The following is a 21,197-nucleotide window of genomic DNA, read 5'->3' on the forward strand; positions in this document are numbered from 1 at the left end:
TTCCCTAGTCTGCTTTATCCCCTGGAAGGACATCAGAAACAACTTAATGTGGTTCAGGGTTGGGCTTGCTGGCACTGAATAAAAGATGAACGCATCCATTCATTTCTAAGAATTCCAAAGAGGTTCCTTCATCTGTCTACTGCACTCTGGTGACATGCTCAGGAACTTTCCCACTGGTAATAATACTAGGCAAAGATATCTTATTTACAGCACATGCATGGGAAGAATAAAGTATCAGGTAATAATACAGGATATGCTTCGAGAAAAGCCCGATAAAAGATGGCAGCAGATGGTACTCTGCTTTGGCAAGGTATTCAATGGACCACACACTGCCAAGATGTAGCAAGATCTGATATAAAACTGCAGTAACATGTGCTCACAAGTGACAGTAATAATATCACATTGATATGATAGAGGGCCATGCTATTGAATGGCAGGGATGGGTATTATGGCATGAATAGTAATCTTAGCTATGTCCATATAGTACATTAAGCCCTTGTGATATTTCATTTTGTGCCTGTAAATGGCAACAAAGAATATATAACCTTAAATCATCTGGTTTACCTGTAAACCTGTGTACCTGTATCTGTAAAGTACAAACTTCAGGTCTCTATGATATCAACAAAGATAAGGGCTGATGTGAAAAATATGTGGAATCTTTAAAACATAAAGTCCTTAAAGGAATTTTTCAGCCCCATTAAATAAAGCAAACTGCTAACAATGGTATGAAATAACAAAGAGAGTAATACTTACCTTAGCAATCCGCTGCAGCACCAGCATCACGCGTTCCTTGGTCCTCCGCTAGTCTTTATTTGGCAGGCCCCAGCAAAGATAATCACTGCAGCCAATCACTGATGTGTCAAAACCACTGACGTCACTGCCGCGTCCAGTGATTAGTTGCAGCGTTTACATGTCAAGACGACATGTCATCGCTAGAGCCGGACAAACAAAGCCTGTTGGGTGACCAGGAAAGTATTGGTGCCGGAGATAGGTAAGGTGAGAATGACTTATTTTGTTATTTTATATCACTGTCAGCCATGATTGTGGGATGGAATAAGATTAATTCGCTATCCTATCTACTATCGGTTGTTGGTCCCATTTATGTGTCCAATTTTATGGCATCTCACAAGACTACTATCTTTGGGTCACCAACATTTTGTGATGTATGCCAGCAATATGTCTTCCTATATAATGACCAGGCCAGGTGTCAGCATACTTAAAGCTGCTCTGACAGCTATACGCATGGGGTATCTTAATGTTGACAAGTATTCCATTGATAGATTTGGATGTCCCATTATTATATTTTCAGCAAGTCTCATTGTAGTTTACTCTAGAGATATAGGATATTCTTGTCCACTTGTTATATATGTATTTGTACTTCTATCATTGGATTGAATGTACACTCTGTACATTATGTTATGAATCTTCTGTCATTCACATGTCAGCATTGTCTGCATGTCATGTTAACAGCAACCGTGGCATCTAAGCCGTTAGACAGAGAACCTTCCCCTCCATTGCGATCGCAAGGTGCGGATGCGTGGTCATGGCAGACGGCAGCTGTTTTTTCATCATTCTGCCTCCCAAAAAAATAATAAAAAGTGATCAAAACGTTGTATGTACCTCAAAATGGTACTTATGAAAACCACAGGTCATTCCGCAAAAAAACAAGCCCTCAGACAGCTTATGGGTCTAAGAATATGGCGACACAAAACAAAATATTTTTTTAACAAATTAAAATTTATTTAGTAAAAGTAGTTAAAGAATAAAAAAAACTATATAAATTTGGTATCGTCGTAATGAATAAAGTTAACATGTTATTTTTACCGCACGCTGAGCCCAGTAAGAACTAAACCCAAAAAACTATGCAGTAATTGCATTTTTCCATTCCACCCCACAAAATAGTTTTTCAGTACATTATATGGTACATTTTATGGTGCCATTGAAAAATACACCTCATCCCTCAAAAATAAATAAAAAGCCCTCATACGGCCGATTTAACGGAAAAATAACAAAGTTACGGCTCTTGGAATAGGAAAAAATTAAAATGAAAAATGGCCTGGTACTTAAGAAGCTATTGCTCTTTCATACATGCCTACTTCTCCTTGTATGCAAAGTTTAGTGATTTAGTTGACGTAACAGTTGCATCACCATATTACCTATGCTTGCTCATTTTTCACAGTGGTGCCAAACATCTCATGAATAGTTTGCAAGAATCTTTAAAGCACTAATGTTCATGTTATAGGTGAACCAAAATGTCTAGGTCATTCTCAGACTGCTACTCAATACCAATCCTTGTTAATATCGCTTTGCCCTATCTACAAGTATATACTTTTCTGTACTATAACTAAAACTACTTCTTCACATGATCATCAACAAAATGTGGTCACTGATCACACATCTGATCACCAAGAGATGTCCATGTAGCCACATGCTCTGCCGATGGCCATCCAACATTCTGGAATATCAAATTATCAAATCAAATTTTTGCTGTTAGGCCAAGCTGCTTTGGTTTATAGACTCCACATTGCTGTGAAGGAACACACATAGTAGTGTAAGTGTCAGATATTAGAAATATTATTCAAATAGTACATTATATTGAGATATAACAGCTTTAAACATTTCCATTTAGGAAGTTGAGGTTGGCCAATATTAACCTGAATTGTAAGGAAAACACATTATCAATTAAAACCTGGAAACTCTCATCTCTTGCCAAGGGATAGAAGTTAAATGTTCTGCAGTTATAAAAACAAGTAGAGCATAAAATAAATAAGGCAGTTAAAATAATATACAGTTGGTAGAAGCTAAAAAAAAAGTCCTTTGGCCTTTTGTAAGCATTTTGAACGTGCAGAGCTTTATGAAGCTTAACACCTTACAACCGGAGCACTTTCCTGGAACGTACTGCAATAAACAATAATATGTTGGTGTCTAAGCATATGGTATCAGTACAGAAACGCAATCCATCATTATAAAACCTCATAATTACTCTGAGAAACTGAATTGTCAAACCTGATACACCTTTATAGCAAGTGCCAATAGATAACGTAAAGGAGACCACTACTGGAAATAAGAATAGGCTTGATGGACCTTAATCAATGTGTCACATTCTTGATCTTATCCTGATTGTTGTGTATACCAATAATCTTTTAGCATAAAAAAAACAAACCTATAAGTGGTATCTATCATCTGGTCCCTGCACAGGTCGAAACATAAATGAAATGCCTCAACCAAAGATCCAATGGAGACTAACCAGGTGTCTAACCCTGTACTGAATGCGTCAGTGCGTGTCACTGTACATACACTTCCCCAGCTGCCCACTACTGCTGCCATGTGCACCCACAATGACACGACAAAAAAAAAAAAAAAAAACAACATAAGACCCTGCTGGTCTATAAGCACAGCTAGCCAAATATTTGGACCTACTTGCAGAGAGTGTCCAGTCAGCCTGCCTTTTCCACCCTCAATTTATTCTGGATGGCACTTACTGCTGCTGCCATTTTCTACTTTTCTACTATGCCTTCACACAAGCAAGCAATGGCACTCGTCTCTTTCACTCTTGTACAGGTGGAATCTGCTCAGGCAATGGGTCTCCTTCATCCCAAACCTCATGTCTTATACTTCACCTAAATCATTAAAAATGAAGGTATATGCTACTGCAAATATTACAGTTCTGTTATAAATTGAACAGGTTAAAGGGGTTTTCCAGTCCCTAAAAATTGATGGCTTATCCTCAGGATAGGCTATCACTATCTGATCGGTCGGGGTCCAACTCCCAGGACCCCCTCCAAGGAGCTGTTTTAAAGGGGCCACAGCACTTGTATGAGCGCTGCTTCCCCTTAATTCCTTATCCTTGTAGCGGCGCTTGTTCTCAATGGGAGAAGGCTATAGTACTGTGAACGGCCGCTACAAGTGTGTTGATGATTCACAGTACGAGCAGATAAGGACAACCCCTTTAACACTTCCTTGATGTCATCTCCAGTCATTTTCATATAAAGGATATTTGTTTTTGCTATTTTGGTGGTAAAATGGTATTTTTCATATATTAGAAATTAATATATTTAAAGCGGACAGTAGCGTAGCTATAGTGGTTGAGGCGGTGACAATTGCTGAGTCTAATGTATGCATGAGGGGAGCATATTCCCCACCTCCACCCAGCCCTTTTGGCAGTTATTGCCGTTTTGACTACCATAGTCTGATGACAGATCGGCTTTTGAATGGAATCTGACACCCCCAAAGTACCCCCTAGACTACAGTAATCCGGAAATAACATAAAAAATGCTGATTTAGAATATACAATTAACGCGCAATAAGCCTGCAAACGGGCCGTGCGCTGCATGCTGATGGCGAGTCTAAGTAGTCCTCTCCATCTCGTCATTACATCACTGAGCTTAGTAGTCCTCATCATGCAGTGCACGGCCCGTTTGCAGGCTTATAGCGGGGGTATGCAAGTGAGTCAAAAGAGAATCGCAGATTCGGAATTAGCGTCTTTTAAGCTATTTAATGTTTACTGTAGTTTGGCAGGGCTTTTGGAGGTGACAGCGTCCCCTTATTCAGATTTGTTACTATATCATTCTCAAGGATACAGTATTCAGATTAGAAACTATTAACAAGGTAACTACAAATAAAGGAGATGATATGCTTACAAATAAGCCTTGTTCACCTGGTCTTCCTGGTTCCCCCTAAAAGAGAAAGAAAACAGGGATATGTTTATCTGATTCATCATTTTCAATGGATGTCTCCAGCAGACATCCATTTAGCAGACTACTTAACTTTAGTTCGATAAAATGTGTTTTAAAAATGACAAAAAATTCTGATGTGAGAACTACTGCACAAACATCTAAATGTTTATATGGGAAGTCATGAATAGTTTACTGTCATGTCATAAACTTACCTCTATAAAGACACATCCCGCTAAGCCCTAGCCATTTTTCAGAAAAGTGGGGAGAGTGTCATAAAATGGAAAAAAATCGGACATATTTGTGCAAAAAAACCTTTTTTACAACAAAGAGCTTCCATATATCACATAATAAATCTCCTCCTAAGTAAACAAGGGTGTGATGTTGTATTTATGGGTCTGATTGTCTCATTAACACATGAATACCTCCTGGACACTGACCTATTAACGCATGTATACCTAGAACAGTTTGTCTCATTAACACATGAATACCAGAGTGCAATGGATATTAAGGTGTTAATATTTTATAATTTTTATATGTTATATTAGCTTCATCTAATATGAGGTCTTTAAAGATAAACACTGTATGAATTTTGAAAATACATTTTATTAACATTCTCTAAATAGATTTATTGCCACAACGTCATTATTTGTTAAGGCGTTGACTTACCGGAACTCCAGATAATCCTCTTGGCCCATCTTTACCAGTGTCACCTGGGGGGCCCCTGGGCCCCGGTGGTCCAGGAGGTCCTGGTGGGCCTGGTGGCCCTGCCTGTCCTTGATCACCCTTAATAACAAGCAGATAGTTAGAATATCTCAGCAACAAGGTCTGTACAGGGTTGCTGCTGTTTAGTGAATTCCTAAGGAATGAAGCATGATCAAGTAAATATAATAAAATAAAATATAAGCGAACATGATTGTTCTGGCAGTACTATCAAAAACTTCTTGTAGTGTTAAATCAAGATCTACTGCCCAAAAATGCATCGTTCAGTCACGGCAAGCACAGAATTTAGACAGGTGGGATTCCAAGTTCCCCTTTAACTATAAAAACTCTATTTAATGCACAGAATACAGTTGTATATACTAAACATCTTGCATGTATTTTCTGCTCAGAAACAAATTACAAATCATCATTGTCTGTACAGATTTGTCAGTGTTGTATTTATCCTAAAACATGAAGTATTGGGTGAAGCTCTGAGCACCTGCAATCCCACTTATACTTGCCAAAGGCATTATAAGGCATGCAATGCGCAAGAATGCAATAGGATAGACAGAGTTCTGCAGAAGTAACAGAAGGAAAAGATTCAACTGCAAAGTCACCCATGAAACAAATTTTCCAACTATTCCAGTAAAATATGAATCATAAAAGATTTCTTCTACAATCTATATTTCCTATAAAAAATATTCTAACAATACGTAATGAAAAAAAGACATCTTATTATTATTATTATTATTACTGAACCAAAATATATGACATTAGAAAAAAAATGGACAAATGATGTGATATATACATTTTAGAAACAAATCTCTCGATTGAAACGAAGTCTCCTAAAACCGTTTTTCGCTACCTTAATCAGCCGGCGTTTAATGAGCTGCTGATCAGCAGAGAGAAAGCCGTGATTGATCTTAGGAAACACCATCTGATCAGTGAAGTCAAAGTTTGTAGTTCAGAGATGAGAAAGTTGAAGGAAAGACATCAGAAGGCCCGTAGAAAGAAATAGAGACATAAGCATTAGAAATAAAATGTACAGCAGAGTACACACCGGCAGCTTGTATGAAAGGGAACCTGTGCTTTATCCAATAGCATATTTCAAATTGTTTTTTATTTGTATTTTTTCTATAAATTTGAATTTATCACATAAATGCTCAATAGTTGCTATAGTTTGTTTTCTTACTAAGCTGCCTAGTGCATATATTTTAGCTGATTTGGTTGGCACAGATTCCCACAACAAAGTGCCAGCAGTACTGTCCATGCAGTCAGAGGCTCCAGTCAGCATTAAGTGACACAATATACCATGATTTGGGAAGTATGTCTGTCTTTGAGTAAAAATACTGGCTTGAATGCTTCTAATAAATGCTTGATATTCATGAAAAGACCATTCGCTATGTTTTCAAGCATGGTTCTTGTGTTCACTATTTATGCTGCTGGACTCCTGACTGCACATAGGCACATCATCCACAAACCTTGACGGTGAGGATCTGATTGCTATGGAGAGCGGCCATTGTGGGGTAGCCTGGCAAACCCTAGGGACACAACATAACATAGCACCATACAACACAAATACACCACAAAGACAATGTATAGTGGATTATGAACAAAAATAGGTACAATTGTTACAACTGTGTGGTTAATGGTAAATGACAGACATTCATGTGGGTAGCTACATTACTACTCCCGGTGTAACATTTGTTAATAAATAGCTACTAATATATGTTCTGCTAAAGTACATCATTTTAAAGGGTAACTAAACGTTCAACAAACTTTCTGACATGTTATAGTGACATGTGAGAAGTTTTGATTGGTGAGGGTCCGAGCACTGAGACCCCCACCAATCGCTAGAACGAAGCGGCAGAAACACTCTAAGTCGTTTAGTTTTTGTATGACTTTTTCCAGAAAGCCGATGTATCGAGTACGGGCTCATATACTTTCTATTGAGTCCGTACACCGCTACATCAATTTCCAGAAAAAGCCAAACAGAAATGAAGCTGCTCAGCACTCAGACAAGTGCTTTTGCCGCTTCGTTTTAGCGATTAGTGGGGGTGTCAATGCTTGGAACCCCACCAATCGAGACTTCTGACATGTCACTATGACAAGTCAGGAGTTTGTTGAACATTTAATTACCCTTTAAACAATGGGGATTTGCTATGTGTGAAGCTTTTCTTTACCTTCATTATCCATCTGGTTTACTTCATATATTGTATATTATATTCAGAATCAATAACTCTCTCTCATTTTACAATGGAATAAACATTTTGTGATTAATATCTTGTTTTCTCTTAAGCTTATGTGGCAGCAAAAAAAAAATATAAAAAAATATTTATTTTTTATCAGGTGTGTCATCAGATTTTAGACTGTCTCCTCTAAGAATCCAAAAGGATTTGACAACTTATTCATTTTTAGTTTGATAATTATTTAATTTAAGAGGTTGATATTTGTATATTGCATATATTTTATAACTAATATTTGCCTACCATTGTAGTTAGCTTTTGATAGATTAAGCCATTGGTTCCCAAATTTCCGTCCAACTGAGGAACCTAAACCCACTGTCCATACCGACGATGTGTAAAACTGCGGAAGTCAAGTTTTCCATAGTAACCACAATGGCCAGGAGGAAGTAGGTAGTGAGGACTGGTAGGGAACACAGTAGGGCAAATGTATTAATACTGGCGTACCACCGAGCAGCATGCCAATATGTGATTGTGGCATACAGTACATCTATTAAAGAATATGGTGCAGCAACTGAACTACACTAGGTTATAGCTGCTGTGGATAAAAACCTTTTTAACCAGTTGCACACAGTCCACATCTCATTATTCCCAAAGTTCCAGTTCATCTTATGTTCAAGTATTTATTTTTGAAAGCGTGCAATACACACATTATTCGTTATACCAAAAAAGATTTATAGCCCATGGATTTATAAGCCAAAATACTTTTTATTAGGGTACAATCATTGAAATCCACATAATGTATTTGATGTGTGATTGTACCCTAATAAAATTAATTTTGATTATATATACCTGGGCTATATATGTTTTTTGGCATGTTTATATGGTGTTGGCACTAGCCAAGTGGAGACATTTCCTGATACACTTATTCATTATTATTTTTACATTCAGGTTTTGATATACTATTAGTCTGGCCTAGAAAATCCCTTTAATAATTCAACAAAAGGTACATAGTTTTATATGATTATGCAGATATGTAATGCAAAAATGTAGAACACATCACTTCTGTGTTTCCGTATTTACAACCATACAGTATCTAAGTAGATTATCAAATCATGAAGGTTTAACCACCAATAGTATTAAGAAAAAAATCCCCTGCTGGTACGCTCCACCAAAATATACACTACATTATTGCTACAATCTTCCCTTCTGGAGCTGGAAAAGAAGGTGCTGCCCACGTGAATTAATACCATCCCTTCTCCTGTATAACAAGTACCACCACTGGAACACCACAGGAGTGTGGACGGCAAGTGGTGTCACCTACTTTATGTGATGTCTGTTGCTAAGCAACTGCCTGAACAATTAGTGCTTCTGCTTATCAAACAGCTCTCTCATCAACTTATTAATTGGGTAAGCTTATGAGAAATAACAATAAGAACTATGGACATGATTAAATTTATATTAATTGTTTGGTAATCATTTCCTAATGGCTCAGTTCCGACCCTCAATATATTCCACCTGTTGCCAGTTGCCACAACCCCAAGATCTATTTGATGCAGATTGGACTAATGTATTACATTAGGCATCTACTGAAATCTTGAAGCAAGTTCAAGCAAGATGCTAAAGTTTTTGAATTTGTTCAATTTCTTTGAGACTTTGTTTCCCCTTTGTGCATTGCCAATAGAGCTGAAGTGCATAAGGTTATGTGCTTGCAAAGAACGCATGGCTACAAGAACTGCCACCTGCTGCTTCCTTTGCACTTACTTAGGTTACAGCCAGCTGCTGCCATTACACATAGCCTTACACAGGCTTCTGGCCAGAGCGAGCATGACACTGTGTGGCGGACCGTTCCCCACTCTCTGGCTCTAAATCACAGCACTTTTGCTGCTGTTCATTTTATTCTTCTGTTAATAAATGTACTCTGGCATATTAGAAGGCCAGTAAGTGATATTTCTATACAGGTCATACGTACTGCTGGGAGTCACCGCTCTCGGCTCAAAAAATTCCCCTGTTTCCAGAAAAATGTATTCTGAGCTCTAAGTCACAAAACCTAAGTTATCATGATATACTGAATTTTCTAATAAGGAGATGTTTTTGCAATCATTTTATCCTTTCAGCTCTAAAGCCATTCAATGCACAAGGTGAAAGGTCATTTTGGAGAAAGTTGGCAAGTCGAGTTCATTCATAAATGAGATGTATGATGCCTGTGCACATCAGTCTGTCAAGAGTCGAAAACACTTCTACTCTGGATGACACTGGGTAATTCTATTAGTTACAGCAGATTCAATAGGAATTACACGCTATTTATTCTTAATTATAGAATGTGACCTTTGTTCTTACAGTGATTATACATGAGAGCAGTACGTGTCACTTTTGGGCAAGCTGAAGACTACTTGAGATTTATAGTAACCCCTACCATACAAAATGTGTCATTAATTATAATTAGATAATAGCATTTTATTATAGAAAGTAGAAAAGATTGTAATATGGAGTAGTACTAAGACCCTTTGATGTGTAAGTACAACAATCATATTGTTTGTTGTTTAACAGGTGATTAATGACAACGTTATAATTTATGGCGGATGAGTTATATACTGGGAAAGTGGTGGATTGCATATACCACAAAGAATGTGTTGTTTTTCCCAAAAATTGTATTCTGAAACATTGTTATAAGTATCAAAACTGTTGACATATCACATATTAATAATATATCATATTCATTCACCAGGCTGACATGCTCTATCGTATCAAATTGGAAAATATAGACAAAATATGGAAAAGTAATGGTGTCTGATTACACGTAGCGGAACGCAGTCTGTTCATCTACATTAGACTGATGTTATTTTGCCACTCAATAAAATGAGTAGTGAAGTCCACTATATTTCCAGAAAAGAGTGTAGTAGAAAATCAGAAAATGTGTAAGTCTATGGCTGGTTATAAGAAGTGGAATACAAAGATCATAAAATTAGGTGGAAATCGAATGCACGTGAAAGAAGAGTGTAGGTGATGGTTGGTCACAGAGTGCAGAGAAGGTTTGTACTTGTTCCATCTACACATGGCTGCAGATGTAAAGAATAGATGGTCAGTCAGTGGGTTCGGAATGGGAGGATTATAATATGATCTGAGGTGGAACAATTGTGGAGCTGATCACGAAATACGGAATATGGTGGAATTGTTTTATAATATCTGAGATTAATAAACTGTAAAGTATTAGACAGCAGTATAGGGGGTGACTACACTCTTACCAACATATATGAGAAAACAGTGGTATTTCTCAAGACTACAAGAGCAGAGTACAAATAAAAATGTCAAACTGTTTTATGAACAAACCTTTCCATATAAAAAGCTAAAGGAATAAAACCTGCAATGACATAGCATGCGATTGTGGACGGTGACACAGCATTAGCTCTTCCAAAACTGGTCTCTGTAATGTGTTATATGACATAAAGAGAATATTACACATCTTTATAGCCTGGGACTTGAGTCTGGTTCACAAAGACAAATCAAGATGTCCGATGACTCTTGCAGGACAAACCGCAATAGTACTCTGTTCATCAAAGTATAACATAACAGGAAGCTTCTCAACTAATAGAAGGTGGCTCATGAAGTATTAACTGTTCTAGCAGGAGGAGATATCTGCTGAAGTGCTCAGCTCACTAAGGTTAAGAAAATACAGTAAACTCCTAAACACTCTTTATTTTTTAGTAAATTAATTCCTTCTGGACAAAACATTCTTAAGACGCTATCTGTTTCTATGCAGTCCCAGCTGTTAGGTAAATTATTCTGAAAACACCACGAGGACAAAATCTATGTATGAAAATGGTTACGAGGGTGTCCTGAATGGTCTATTACTGCAGCAACGAGACACCAAGACTAATTAAATACCAGCTGTTGACTGAGGAGTCTAAGACATGAAAATTATTACTATATCATTTATATCATGCTGAGTAACATTCAGGTTTTAGACTCTTGAGTGCAATGTCTTTGGTCTATCGAAAAGAATGCAAAGCAAGTGGAAAGACAGTTTTCCTTAAATGTTTGCCTAGGTGGTCTCTGGTTTCAAGGCTGACAAAAACTGTCATTTTTCTTTTGGTTTCCCTTTTCTTACATGTATCCGAAGGCAGGGGCGTAGCTAGGGGCAGCATACGGGGCATGTGACCCAGGCGCAACAAGGAGAAAAGGTAGGGGGCACCGGGCAGGGCACAGATACAATTGAATATTATGGCAGAGAAGGAAACTATCCGTACCATGCTCTGCCATTCACTCCTCCTGGAGCGGAATCCCCAGCCAGAGCGTTGCCAATGATCTCGCCAGAGATTCCGCTCCTGGAGAAGCCCCTGATGTCCTTATCCATATATGGACAGTGAGTTCAGGGGCTCCTCTAGGGAGCCCCAATAGCGCTATGTACAGGAAGGGGGGGGGGTGTAGTGCTATTTACAGGATGGTGTGTGGAAATATCTACTAGGGGGGTATGTGGCACTATTTACAGGGGGGAGTGTGGCACTATCTACAGGGGTGTGTGTGGGTGTGTGGCACGATCTACAAGGGGGCATGTGTGGCACTATCTCCTGGGGAGGGGGTGTGGCTTTATCTACAAGGGTGGTGTGTGTCAAAATTGGGAATTGATTTTAATAAAAATAAAACAGCCCCTAAGGACATGTTTACAAATCTTTCTCTTCCCCTTTATTCTAGGATCCATTCGCATTTAAAAAATAAAAGTTAGAGAGTGAATTCCTAGAGGACAGTGTAAAGGCAACTGTAAAAACCAGAAAACTGGATCCTTTGGTCTCTTTTTTTTTTATCAGATCAACATGCTGTGTCTTTCAGTCTGGTAAAAGAAAAAAATGGATCCCTAAAGAAACACACAGAGATGTGATCCATTATCAGAGTTGTTCCTGTACTCTTTCATTTGACTATAATCAAAACAGAAAACTAATAGTAAAACATTAGCATGAGTCCTAAAACAAGGGCCCCAGTGTGATTTATTTATGCTCATCTTGTTTGCATATTGCTTCTTGAAAATAACTATATGTGACTTTTAAATTCAGGTAAATTTCTGCCCTGGATAACCCCCACCTTACCCTGCCGCTCTGGGCGGTAATTGGCGGGTGGCTGCAAGGAGAGGAGGGGGAGTTAAAAGGAGCAAGGGCATAGGGCAGTACATTCAGCTGAGTTAATATCTCTATATTAGATGAACTGTGTTTCAAACACTATAAAGATATAGTAAAAAATTAACCAGCACAGAAAGTTGGACCTAAAAACAACATGATGATAAAAGGTGGAGATTTATTTTACATCTGGTGAACACAATGTTGGCATTACATTTGCGCATTTCATTCTCTGCGAATAACAAGGGATCTTGTATCTATCTATATATCTTAGTGACATGAATTGTTCTGTGGATTGATAAATATAAGCTGTAGTGCAGTGCGGAGCCTGAGGGGGCGACGCATGACTTTTATCTTAGGTGTTCTGTGAATCCCTGAGAAGAGCACCGCCCTCTGCAGGCCCTGTGCTAGGCAATATACAGCATATCAGTTTTTCCTGGAGTGCTCCTTTAAGTACTCTGGTGCCCCTAAAACTTGATATGTAATTATTGAGGTCGCCTGGATAAGTTAAAAGAGTAAAAAATTTGCATACAAAAAAATAAAAGGTAGAGCTTATATTTATCAATCCAGACAAATCATTCCGTTTTTCCCAGGCTGTTTCTATAATATACTGTGTTAAAGGGGTTGTCTGACGACGGCCATAAACAAAAAAAAAAACTCCCCTTCCCTATCTAATAAAGACATTTTAGGAGCAATAACTTACCCCTGATATTGCGGCATATACGCTCCTTCACTTTCTGTTTGAAGGCGGGACTTGGGTGCTTCGGTACTACATATCCCATCTTTCTCTGGTTTCTGCAGCCTAATCCCCACCGTCTTTATTAATTGACCAATAGATTCCACCCAATCTGCCCACACCTGAGCTCTGTAAGTACTCTCACCCAATAAAATCAAGTACTCCTACATTTTCCAATGGAAAGCCATACCTGCTTTAATAAAACTGTTATTTCATTGACTGGGAGGTATGCAGCTAGACTTTTCTCTTGCGGAGGGAGACAGAAATTAGAACATGTGACCTAAGGGGGCTGGAACTGTGACTGCTCCTTTCCTAAGCCGGCCCCTTTAGGTCACGTTTGATGAGGCACCAAAACCAACAGCCGTAGGATGCTGGCAGAGGTTACGTGTTGCCGTGTCAGTGCGTCATCAGGTAGGTTGAAACTACTGAGCTTCCGGAATCATGTGACTGGGATTCCGTTTGGCAAAACTGGACTAAACTTGAAATTCATCACTATTGGAAGTAAGATTATATCTATTTATAAGGTTAATAAGCAGGAGTTTGGTTTCTCTGGACAACCCCTTTAAGGTAAAAGTTTCAAATGCATACAAAAAAATATGTGTGATTAATGCCCTATTTCTCCTGTCAATTGTAGTTTTTCTAACAAATATCCTCCTAGTTATTAAGACAAAATTGTCAATAAATTAATTTCACAATGTATTTTATATAAAGCATAGTTTTCCATTTATTTAATTCTGTTTAATTCTTACTGTATATTTCTTCTTGTCATTATTTTTCAATTATTGTAGATATTGCGGCTATGTGTTTGTGCTAACATAGGATTTAATGAGGAGGGATATTTAGATTTAATGAGGAAAAAAAATTGTCTGGGACAGTGTAAAATGTCAGACAGTGCATTGCAAAACAAGAGAGAGGTTTTAACTCTTATTTATTTATTTGGGTAAAGTCCATAGATTTAAAATCTAAATGGGAGTTAGAATATTTTATACTGGGAATATATACACATCTACCACGCATGGTGTACAAACATTGATTATAATACACACACTGTGAAATCTGGATTTTAATATTTCTGCTGAGAGATTGTGTCTAATGAGAGGATTATTCGCAGTTGTCATCTCAGCATGAATAACAAAATCCCTATTACACTGCATGACATCACATGTATTATTTATACCATAGGGGTGCACTTGCCACAGATATAAAACACATAGTTTTGAGGGCACGGATCTATTCTCTTTCTTTTCATTTTAATTAAGGAGCTCATCTTCTAAAATATAGCATCATCATTTTCAAAACATATCATACTTAATCGCTCTCCCTTACATTCGCCTAGGAGATATGGATCAGGAACGTCCTGCTGAAATGTAAATACTTAGAAACAATTACAAACCCGAAAAAATGCCTGGCAAGTCACAAACATTTAATTAAATCCCTATCGTAATATACCTAAATTGTATCTTGTCTACATCAATGGCTAACGACAGCTGATAAATATTCACTGCCATTGAGGCTATAAAGCCAAAAATAGAAACAGTAGCAGATGGGATGACTGTATGATTCTACCCAAAAACAGTATATACTGCACTGAGTGAATTATTTCACCCAGTTATCAAAGGTATGATTCGGCACTGCCTATGGTATAAATATTACGTTATATGACAACAATGTATATACTGTCACAATAGTATTACATAGTTAGTATACAGACCGGACACGTAGTTAAAAAGCGGAATTAGTTATCTTTCATGGTTGGTTATTATTACACTATAAAACTACGCTACGCTGTAATGACGTCTAGAATCAGTTGTAACTAGATCTTTGCATATAGGTAGAGGCTTTGCTAAAGTCAAGTTCCATAGTTTGGTAACTATTGTCTATAATATGTCTATAATATGGAGAAATCCCATTGTTTTTGTGCTGTCAGACCCTTTTTGTTCTTTTGGACGTGGAAGAAATGTTGGTATCGAGCAGAATAAAAGCAATAACTTATCGTCCATCTCAATACCTTGCCCACAGCCATGTTGGGAAGCATGGCGCCGGTGACATCCACAACTCAAATTGACCCCCTCTTTTTAAATCCTTCATCTGCAAAAGCTCAGAGCTCCGTAATAAAGCCCCATCCAGATGTTTCTAAAGCTGGCCATAGACATGAGATAGAGACTACACATCAAATCGACACTGTACTTTATTGGTTGTTGGTGGTAGACTCTGAAGATACTTGGGGCAACACAGAGAACTGGCAAAAGCCAAAGACCCACATACAATTAAATGTGGTGATCACTAATATTGGGGCATCAGGTGCCGATAATAATGCACTTATGCTTGACTATGCTTGACTATGTACAGACAAAAGTCATTGGATGTAGTTAAGGGCAAATGTTGAATTACTCCTATGCATGGTCTTTTAAAAATAGATGACTGGCCGCAGGTTGGCCATTCGTATCAAAACAGCAAAACAATTCAACATGGTAGATCACTTTTTCAGATCTGATAGCAGTCTGTACATGATTCACTGTATATTAGATAGCAAGTGTCGTTCAAAAATATTAATATAGATTCACCGCCTGATAGAACGATTAAAAATTTATTTATTGTTAAATTGATAAAAGGTATGGCTCAACCAGCCATTATTTCCAGAAACAGGCAAAAGCAAGTGATTGGCGACAGGAGAGGTGTACCAGAGTGAACGAAGTTTCTCAAACACTCCAGGACCACCCTCCCTGCTTATTGTATAGTATTTCGCTACACCCTTGCCAAAAAGATAACAATCTATCCAGATCCAACGCGTTTCAGCAACACATCAAGAGTGATGCCTCATCAGGGATTACTAGATAGCGATTTCAATTAGAATTGTTAGATTTCAAAAGCTGGATAGCACTGTATATGTGCAGATTTTAGCCTCCAGACGCGTGAACGGCTCTGATACAATGACCGCACACGCGCCCGGGAAGCTGCAGGCTTATACGATTGAGAGCCCGCCCTCATTCCAATCGTCGCCGGGGCAACCGCCAATCCGCATGCAACACGCACATTGTGACGTGCCGGAGGCGGCGCCTCACGATACAGACGACCATTGAGGGTACCTGGACGACAAGCGTCCATAGTTACTAGGGGACGCTAGACGCGGCTCCTAAACTGCTGTCAACATCAAACAACAAGGAATGGATAAAGAACGAATGTCCCTCCTATCACACATAACACCGTCCCCAAACAAGCGGGGCAGTGTGAGGTGGAGGAGATAAGTATCACGGGAGTCGTCAAGAGGAGACTGACCCCCAGTGATTTCATAGTTGCCTAGCAACTTATCGTTACCCTACTAGCCAGGGATCAAACTCAGATAGAGAATGGGTATAGCCCATTATCCCGCAAGGAGTACGCATAGAAGTCCTATACGAGCATCCTCCCAAACAGAAACGGAGGGTACCCGGCGGAGGAAAAACTCCCATCCATAGTCGCTCCCTTAATCTCAAACGGGAGGTGCAATAGGTAGACATAAAAAGTAAATAGAAAGGAAAAGGTCAGCAAGTGGTCCACCTCACACTGCCCCGCTTGTTTGGGGATGGTGTTATGTGTGATAGGAGGGACATTCGTTCTTTATCCATTCCTTGTTGTTTGATGTTGACAGCAGTTTAGGAGCCACGTCTAGCGTCCCCTAGTAACTATGGACGCTTGTCGTCCAGGTACCCTCATTGGTCGTCTGTATCGTGAGGCGCCGCCTCCGGCACGTCACAATGTGCGTGTTGCATGCGGATTGGCGGTTGCCCCGGTGACGATTGGAATGAGGGCGGGCTCTCAATCGTATAAGCCTGCAGCTTCCCGGGCGCGTGTGCGGTCATTGTATCAGAGCCGTTCACGCGTCTGGAGGCTAAAATCTGCACATATACAGTGCTATCCAGCTTTTGAAATCTAACAATTCTAATTGAAATCGCTATCTGGTAATCCCTGATGACGCATCACTCTTGATGTGTTGCTGAAACGCGTTGGATCTGGATAGATTGTTATCTATTGGCAAGGGTGTAGCGAAATACTATACAATAAGCAGGGAGGGTGGTCCTGGAGTGTTTGAGAAACTTCGTTCACTCTGGTACACCTCTCCTGTCGCCAATCACTTGCTTTTGCCTGTTTCTGGAAATAATGGCTGGTTGAGCCATACCTTTTATCAATTTAACAATAAATTTATTTTTAGCCAGTCTGTACATGACCAATAAATAGCCGATAGTCCGGAGATACAATTAGAAAACTTAGTTTTGGACAATCACATGACTATAGCCGGCTATGTCAAACAACTTCCCTATAATAGCAAAAGGTGTCTTAAAACGTAATAACCATCATTTAATAAGGCAGACTTTGCGCTTTATAATCATATGCAAATATGCTCTTTGTTGGTTTGGGGTTCAGGTATAGATCTAGGGTTTCTATGTCACCTATAGCTACTGCAGAAGTACAAAATCTAAGATACTAAGTCCCAACATGCCATATCTTGGTACTTTGGCATGATTTAAATTGTACTGACCTAATAGTAACGTTTTCGTCTAATGTAGATTTCGATTGCATGTGATTTATTTGATTACATATATAGATTTCTGGTATTTAAACCTGTATAGTAATATTCCCTTTCCAGTTTTACAAGGGTTCTGCTGTGTAATTGTTACTAGGATCATTATTTTGTTATGTGTACAAGAGATGTACAATACACTGACTCTGCTGAGGTAGTGACTGGAGCATGCAGCGAAGATGCGGTTATTAGACATAGATACACAGTGGGGCTACTGTGTTAGTTCTAGCTTTAGCTAGGATTTTAACTAATGTGTTTAGCAGTGCAACATTTTTTGAAAGTGCTTACCCGAGGGCCCTGATCACCTTGATCTCCCTGCAAAGGGGAAAGATGAGATGATAGTTTTAACAAGGACTCTGTGCTACCCTGTGACTCTCCCACAAATGGTTGAACGTCACAGATCGTATTATGCATTATTATGCTCCAGTTGAACATCAGCATGGATTTGCCATTCCACTGATATAATATATACATTTAAGGATTTACTACTGACCTTGTCACCCTTTGGACCAGGAGGACCCTGAAAAACAAAACAGAAAAAGTAATTGTATTTTTTTTTGCATGTTAGAAACCTGTTTAGTTACCCTCCAATAATAATAATAACTAGAAGAAAATGGCTGCTCCAATAGAGGCTCCAGCCAACACCAGAAATATTCATAGCTCATACCACTAGCATCCTCTATTTTTTTTGGTACCACTCAAGTTAATTTGGGTACCCAACTTGTGACTTCAATCCGTCTTCATCTACAGATCGAGTAATGTGTCTCCATGGTGACAGACCAGGGCTCCTCAATCTTTTTCTAGTGGAACTTCTATTACAAGAATATGGGGATGCCTGAGCCCTACCAGTGGCTTAAGTCCATGGCAAAATTATATTTTGCTAGTATAATATTTAAATAAACACAGTAGTCATGTTGCTAAATCAAAGTTTTCTGCCACCAGAAAAAGTCCTGTGCTGAGGAGAGATCAGTATATGAGTATCACTCCTGTCAGAGCTGTCTCTCCAACTATGCTTCACCAATAACCAGGGATGCCTTACCAACAAGGCCCACCTAAATAATTGAAAATGACTGATATAGACTATGGGCATGTGCACATCAGCGTTGGTTTCCGTTGAGGTGTTCCATAGGACCTTGCCGTCAGAGGAACCCCGGAAAGGCAAACGAAAATCATAGGTTCCGTTTGCATTACCATTGATTCCAATGGTAATGCTTCCGTTGCTTATGGTTTCCGTTTATCACAGTTGTGTAAGCTTCCCGTCTTTTTGACAGAATCAATAGCGCAGTCGACTGCGCTATTCATTCCATCAAAAAAACTGAACCCTTTCACAACTGTGACAAACGGAAACCATTAGCAAAGTATCGGTCACCATTGAGATCAATGGTGATGCAAAAGGAAGCTATGGTTTCCATTTGCCTTTCCATTGAGGGGTTCCTCAGACGGAAATCCTCGACACAAACCAACGCTGATGTGAACACAGCCAGCTACTGAGAGTTTTCTACAATTGTATCCACTCTAGGCAATACTCTGTGCGCTAAATATGTCAGCAGCATCTCTCCTGTCCTGATAGTTTGCTACAATGTATTTGTGTAGGCAAAATATATTCGTCTCGATTTCAGGGTGTTTAACATGTCAAATTGGTGGGAGTATGTTTTTTTTTTGGTTTTTTTTTAAACATTTTTTATTGAGTTTTATTAATTTTTTTTTTTTTCATTCTTTTACAGTTACAAGAAACCAAGTATGACATTGCCCATATCTTGGTGAAAGTCCAGTAATATACATAACTTTGTATTTGTTGAAATATCATCCCGTTACAATGACTTTTACATATTAGTTTCTGATGCATGTTTTCCAATAAAATTTGTTAACAAGTAACACAACAACATTGGCAGTCTTTTTTGTTTTTCAACCTCTCATTATTCTCTCTTGTTATCATATCGTATTTCTCCACTTCCTATGTCTTTCTACCTAGTGTCTCGTTACTCTGACCTTCAGCTCAGATCTTCTGTGAGGTACCATTTTGTCTGTTGAAACCCCGCCATCACTGTCGCAATATCTAGATCACACATTTGTAACAAGAACGGTTTCCATTTTTTGAAAAAGCCTGCAGTTTTTGTTTCTTTGTGTGTTATTACATCAATCCTGTCTGAGTGTAAACATTTTTTCAATTGCTGAACCAGTTGATCTAGTGTCGGTGCGGTAGCTTCCAGCCAGTTTTTCAGTATACATCTTTTTGCAATAAGTAGTATTATGTGTACTAGCGGGGGTATATGTGTAAAGGTCCCTTCCTCCTCAGCATGTATTGACGCTGTGGATTAAAATATAAGAAGTGTGGGTGTCAGTGGCATGGATCTGTCCCATAATTTCGCAACATATGCTAGTATCTCTGTCCAGTATCTTTGTGTAACTGGGCATAACCAAATGCCATGATACAAATCAGTATGTGGTTGGGCACATTTCGGGCATGAATGTATTCGGTCTGGTTCTCCACCACTAGGCGGAATGTTAAAAGCGTAAATGGCGCGTGCATCAATTTAAACTGCGTCTCCCTCCACACTTCATTAATAACATGCTTCCTCACTGCTTTCCATCCCTCTAGTATCTGCGCTTTAACATCTGCTGTTTTGAAAATGCGTCTCCAATAAGGGAATTGATTTCTTGGTTCTATTTGTACGTAAATATCTTTCATTGCCCTATATAAATCTGATAGGGACTTCCTATGTGGTTCTTCACCTACTAATTCATCGAATTTGTTTTCTACAATTTCTCTCTCCAAATTACCTACTATTTGTGCACAGAAGGATCTAACTTGCATGTATTGGAGAAAGTGTGTTGGCTGGATCCCAAATTCACTCACTAGTTCTGGCAACTTCTTTAATCTCGGTTCTGTTGCATGGAGTATGTGTTTTACTGTGATTATCCCATTTTGCTTCCAGGTAGTAAACAAACTACTGGTTCTCCCAGCCGGGAATTGTATGTTGTGACCATAACGGCAAATATTTTGACAATTGGAAAGATAAGCCCTGTTTCTTCCTCACCTCCTTCCAGCACATTATTGTGTCTCGTAATATGTCGGAAGATTTAACATGTTGTGGGAGGAACACAAGTTTTGTGTGTAGTAAAACTCGGAGATCACATTCTCCCGCTAGTGCTGACTCCAGTCCCTGGTTGGAATAGTGGTTCGTTTCGTGTATCCAGTCTAGAACATGTCTGAAAAGGCTAGCAATATTATAACCT

General features: G+C 38.8%; 1 protein-coding gene across 1 annotated transcript in view; it reads right to left on the minus strand.

The window, feature by feature from the left end:
* The window catches only part of COL25A1 (collagen type XXV alpha 1 chain), a 411,800-nt gene that overhangs the window by 134,974 nt on the left and 255,629 nt on the right, over nt 1-21,197 (minus strand). The window contains exons 6-10 of the mRNA XM_075860518.1: nt 18,454-18,480; nt 18,249-18,275; nt 6,857-6,916; nt 5,343-5,459; nt 4,641-4,676 (exon numbers count right to left, since the gene is read on the minus strand). Of these exons, the coding sequence (XP_075716633.1) occupies nt 4,641-4,676; nt 5,343-5,459; nt 6,857-6,916; nt 18,249-18,275; nt 18,454-18,480 (267 nt within the window). The remainder of the gene's footprint in view (nt 1-4,640; nt 4,677-5,342; nt 5,460-6,856; nt 6,917-18,248; nt 18,276-18,453; nt 18,481-21,197) is intronic.

Source organism: Rhinoderma darwinii, chromosome 1 (genome assembly GCF_050947455.1).
Source record: "Rhinoderma darwinii isolate aRhiDar2 chromosome 1, aRhiDar2.hap1, whole genome shotgun sequence".
Lineage (NCBI taxonomy): Eukaryota > Metazoa > Chordata > Amphibia > Anura > Rhinodermatidae > Rhinoderma > Rhinoderma darwinii.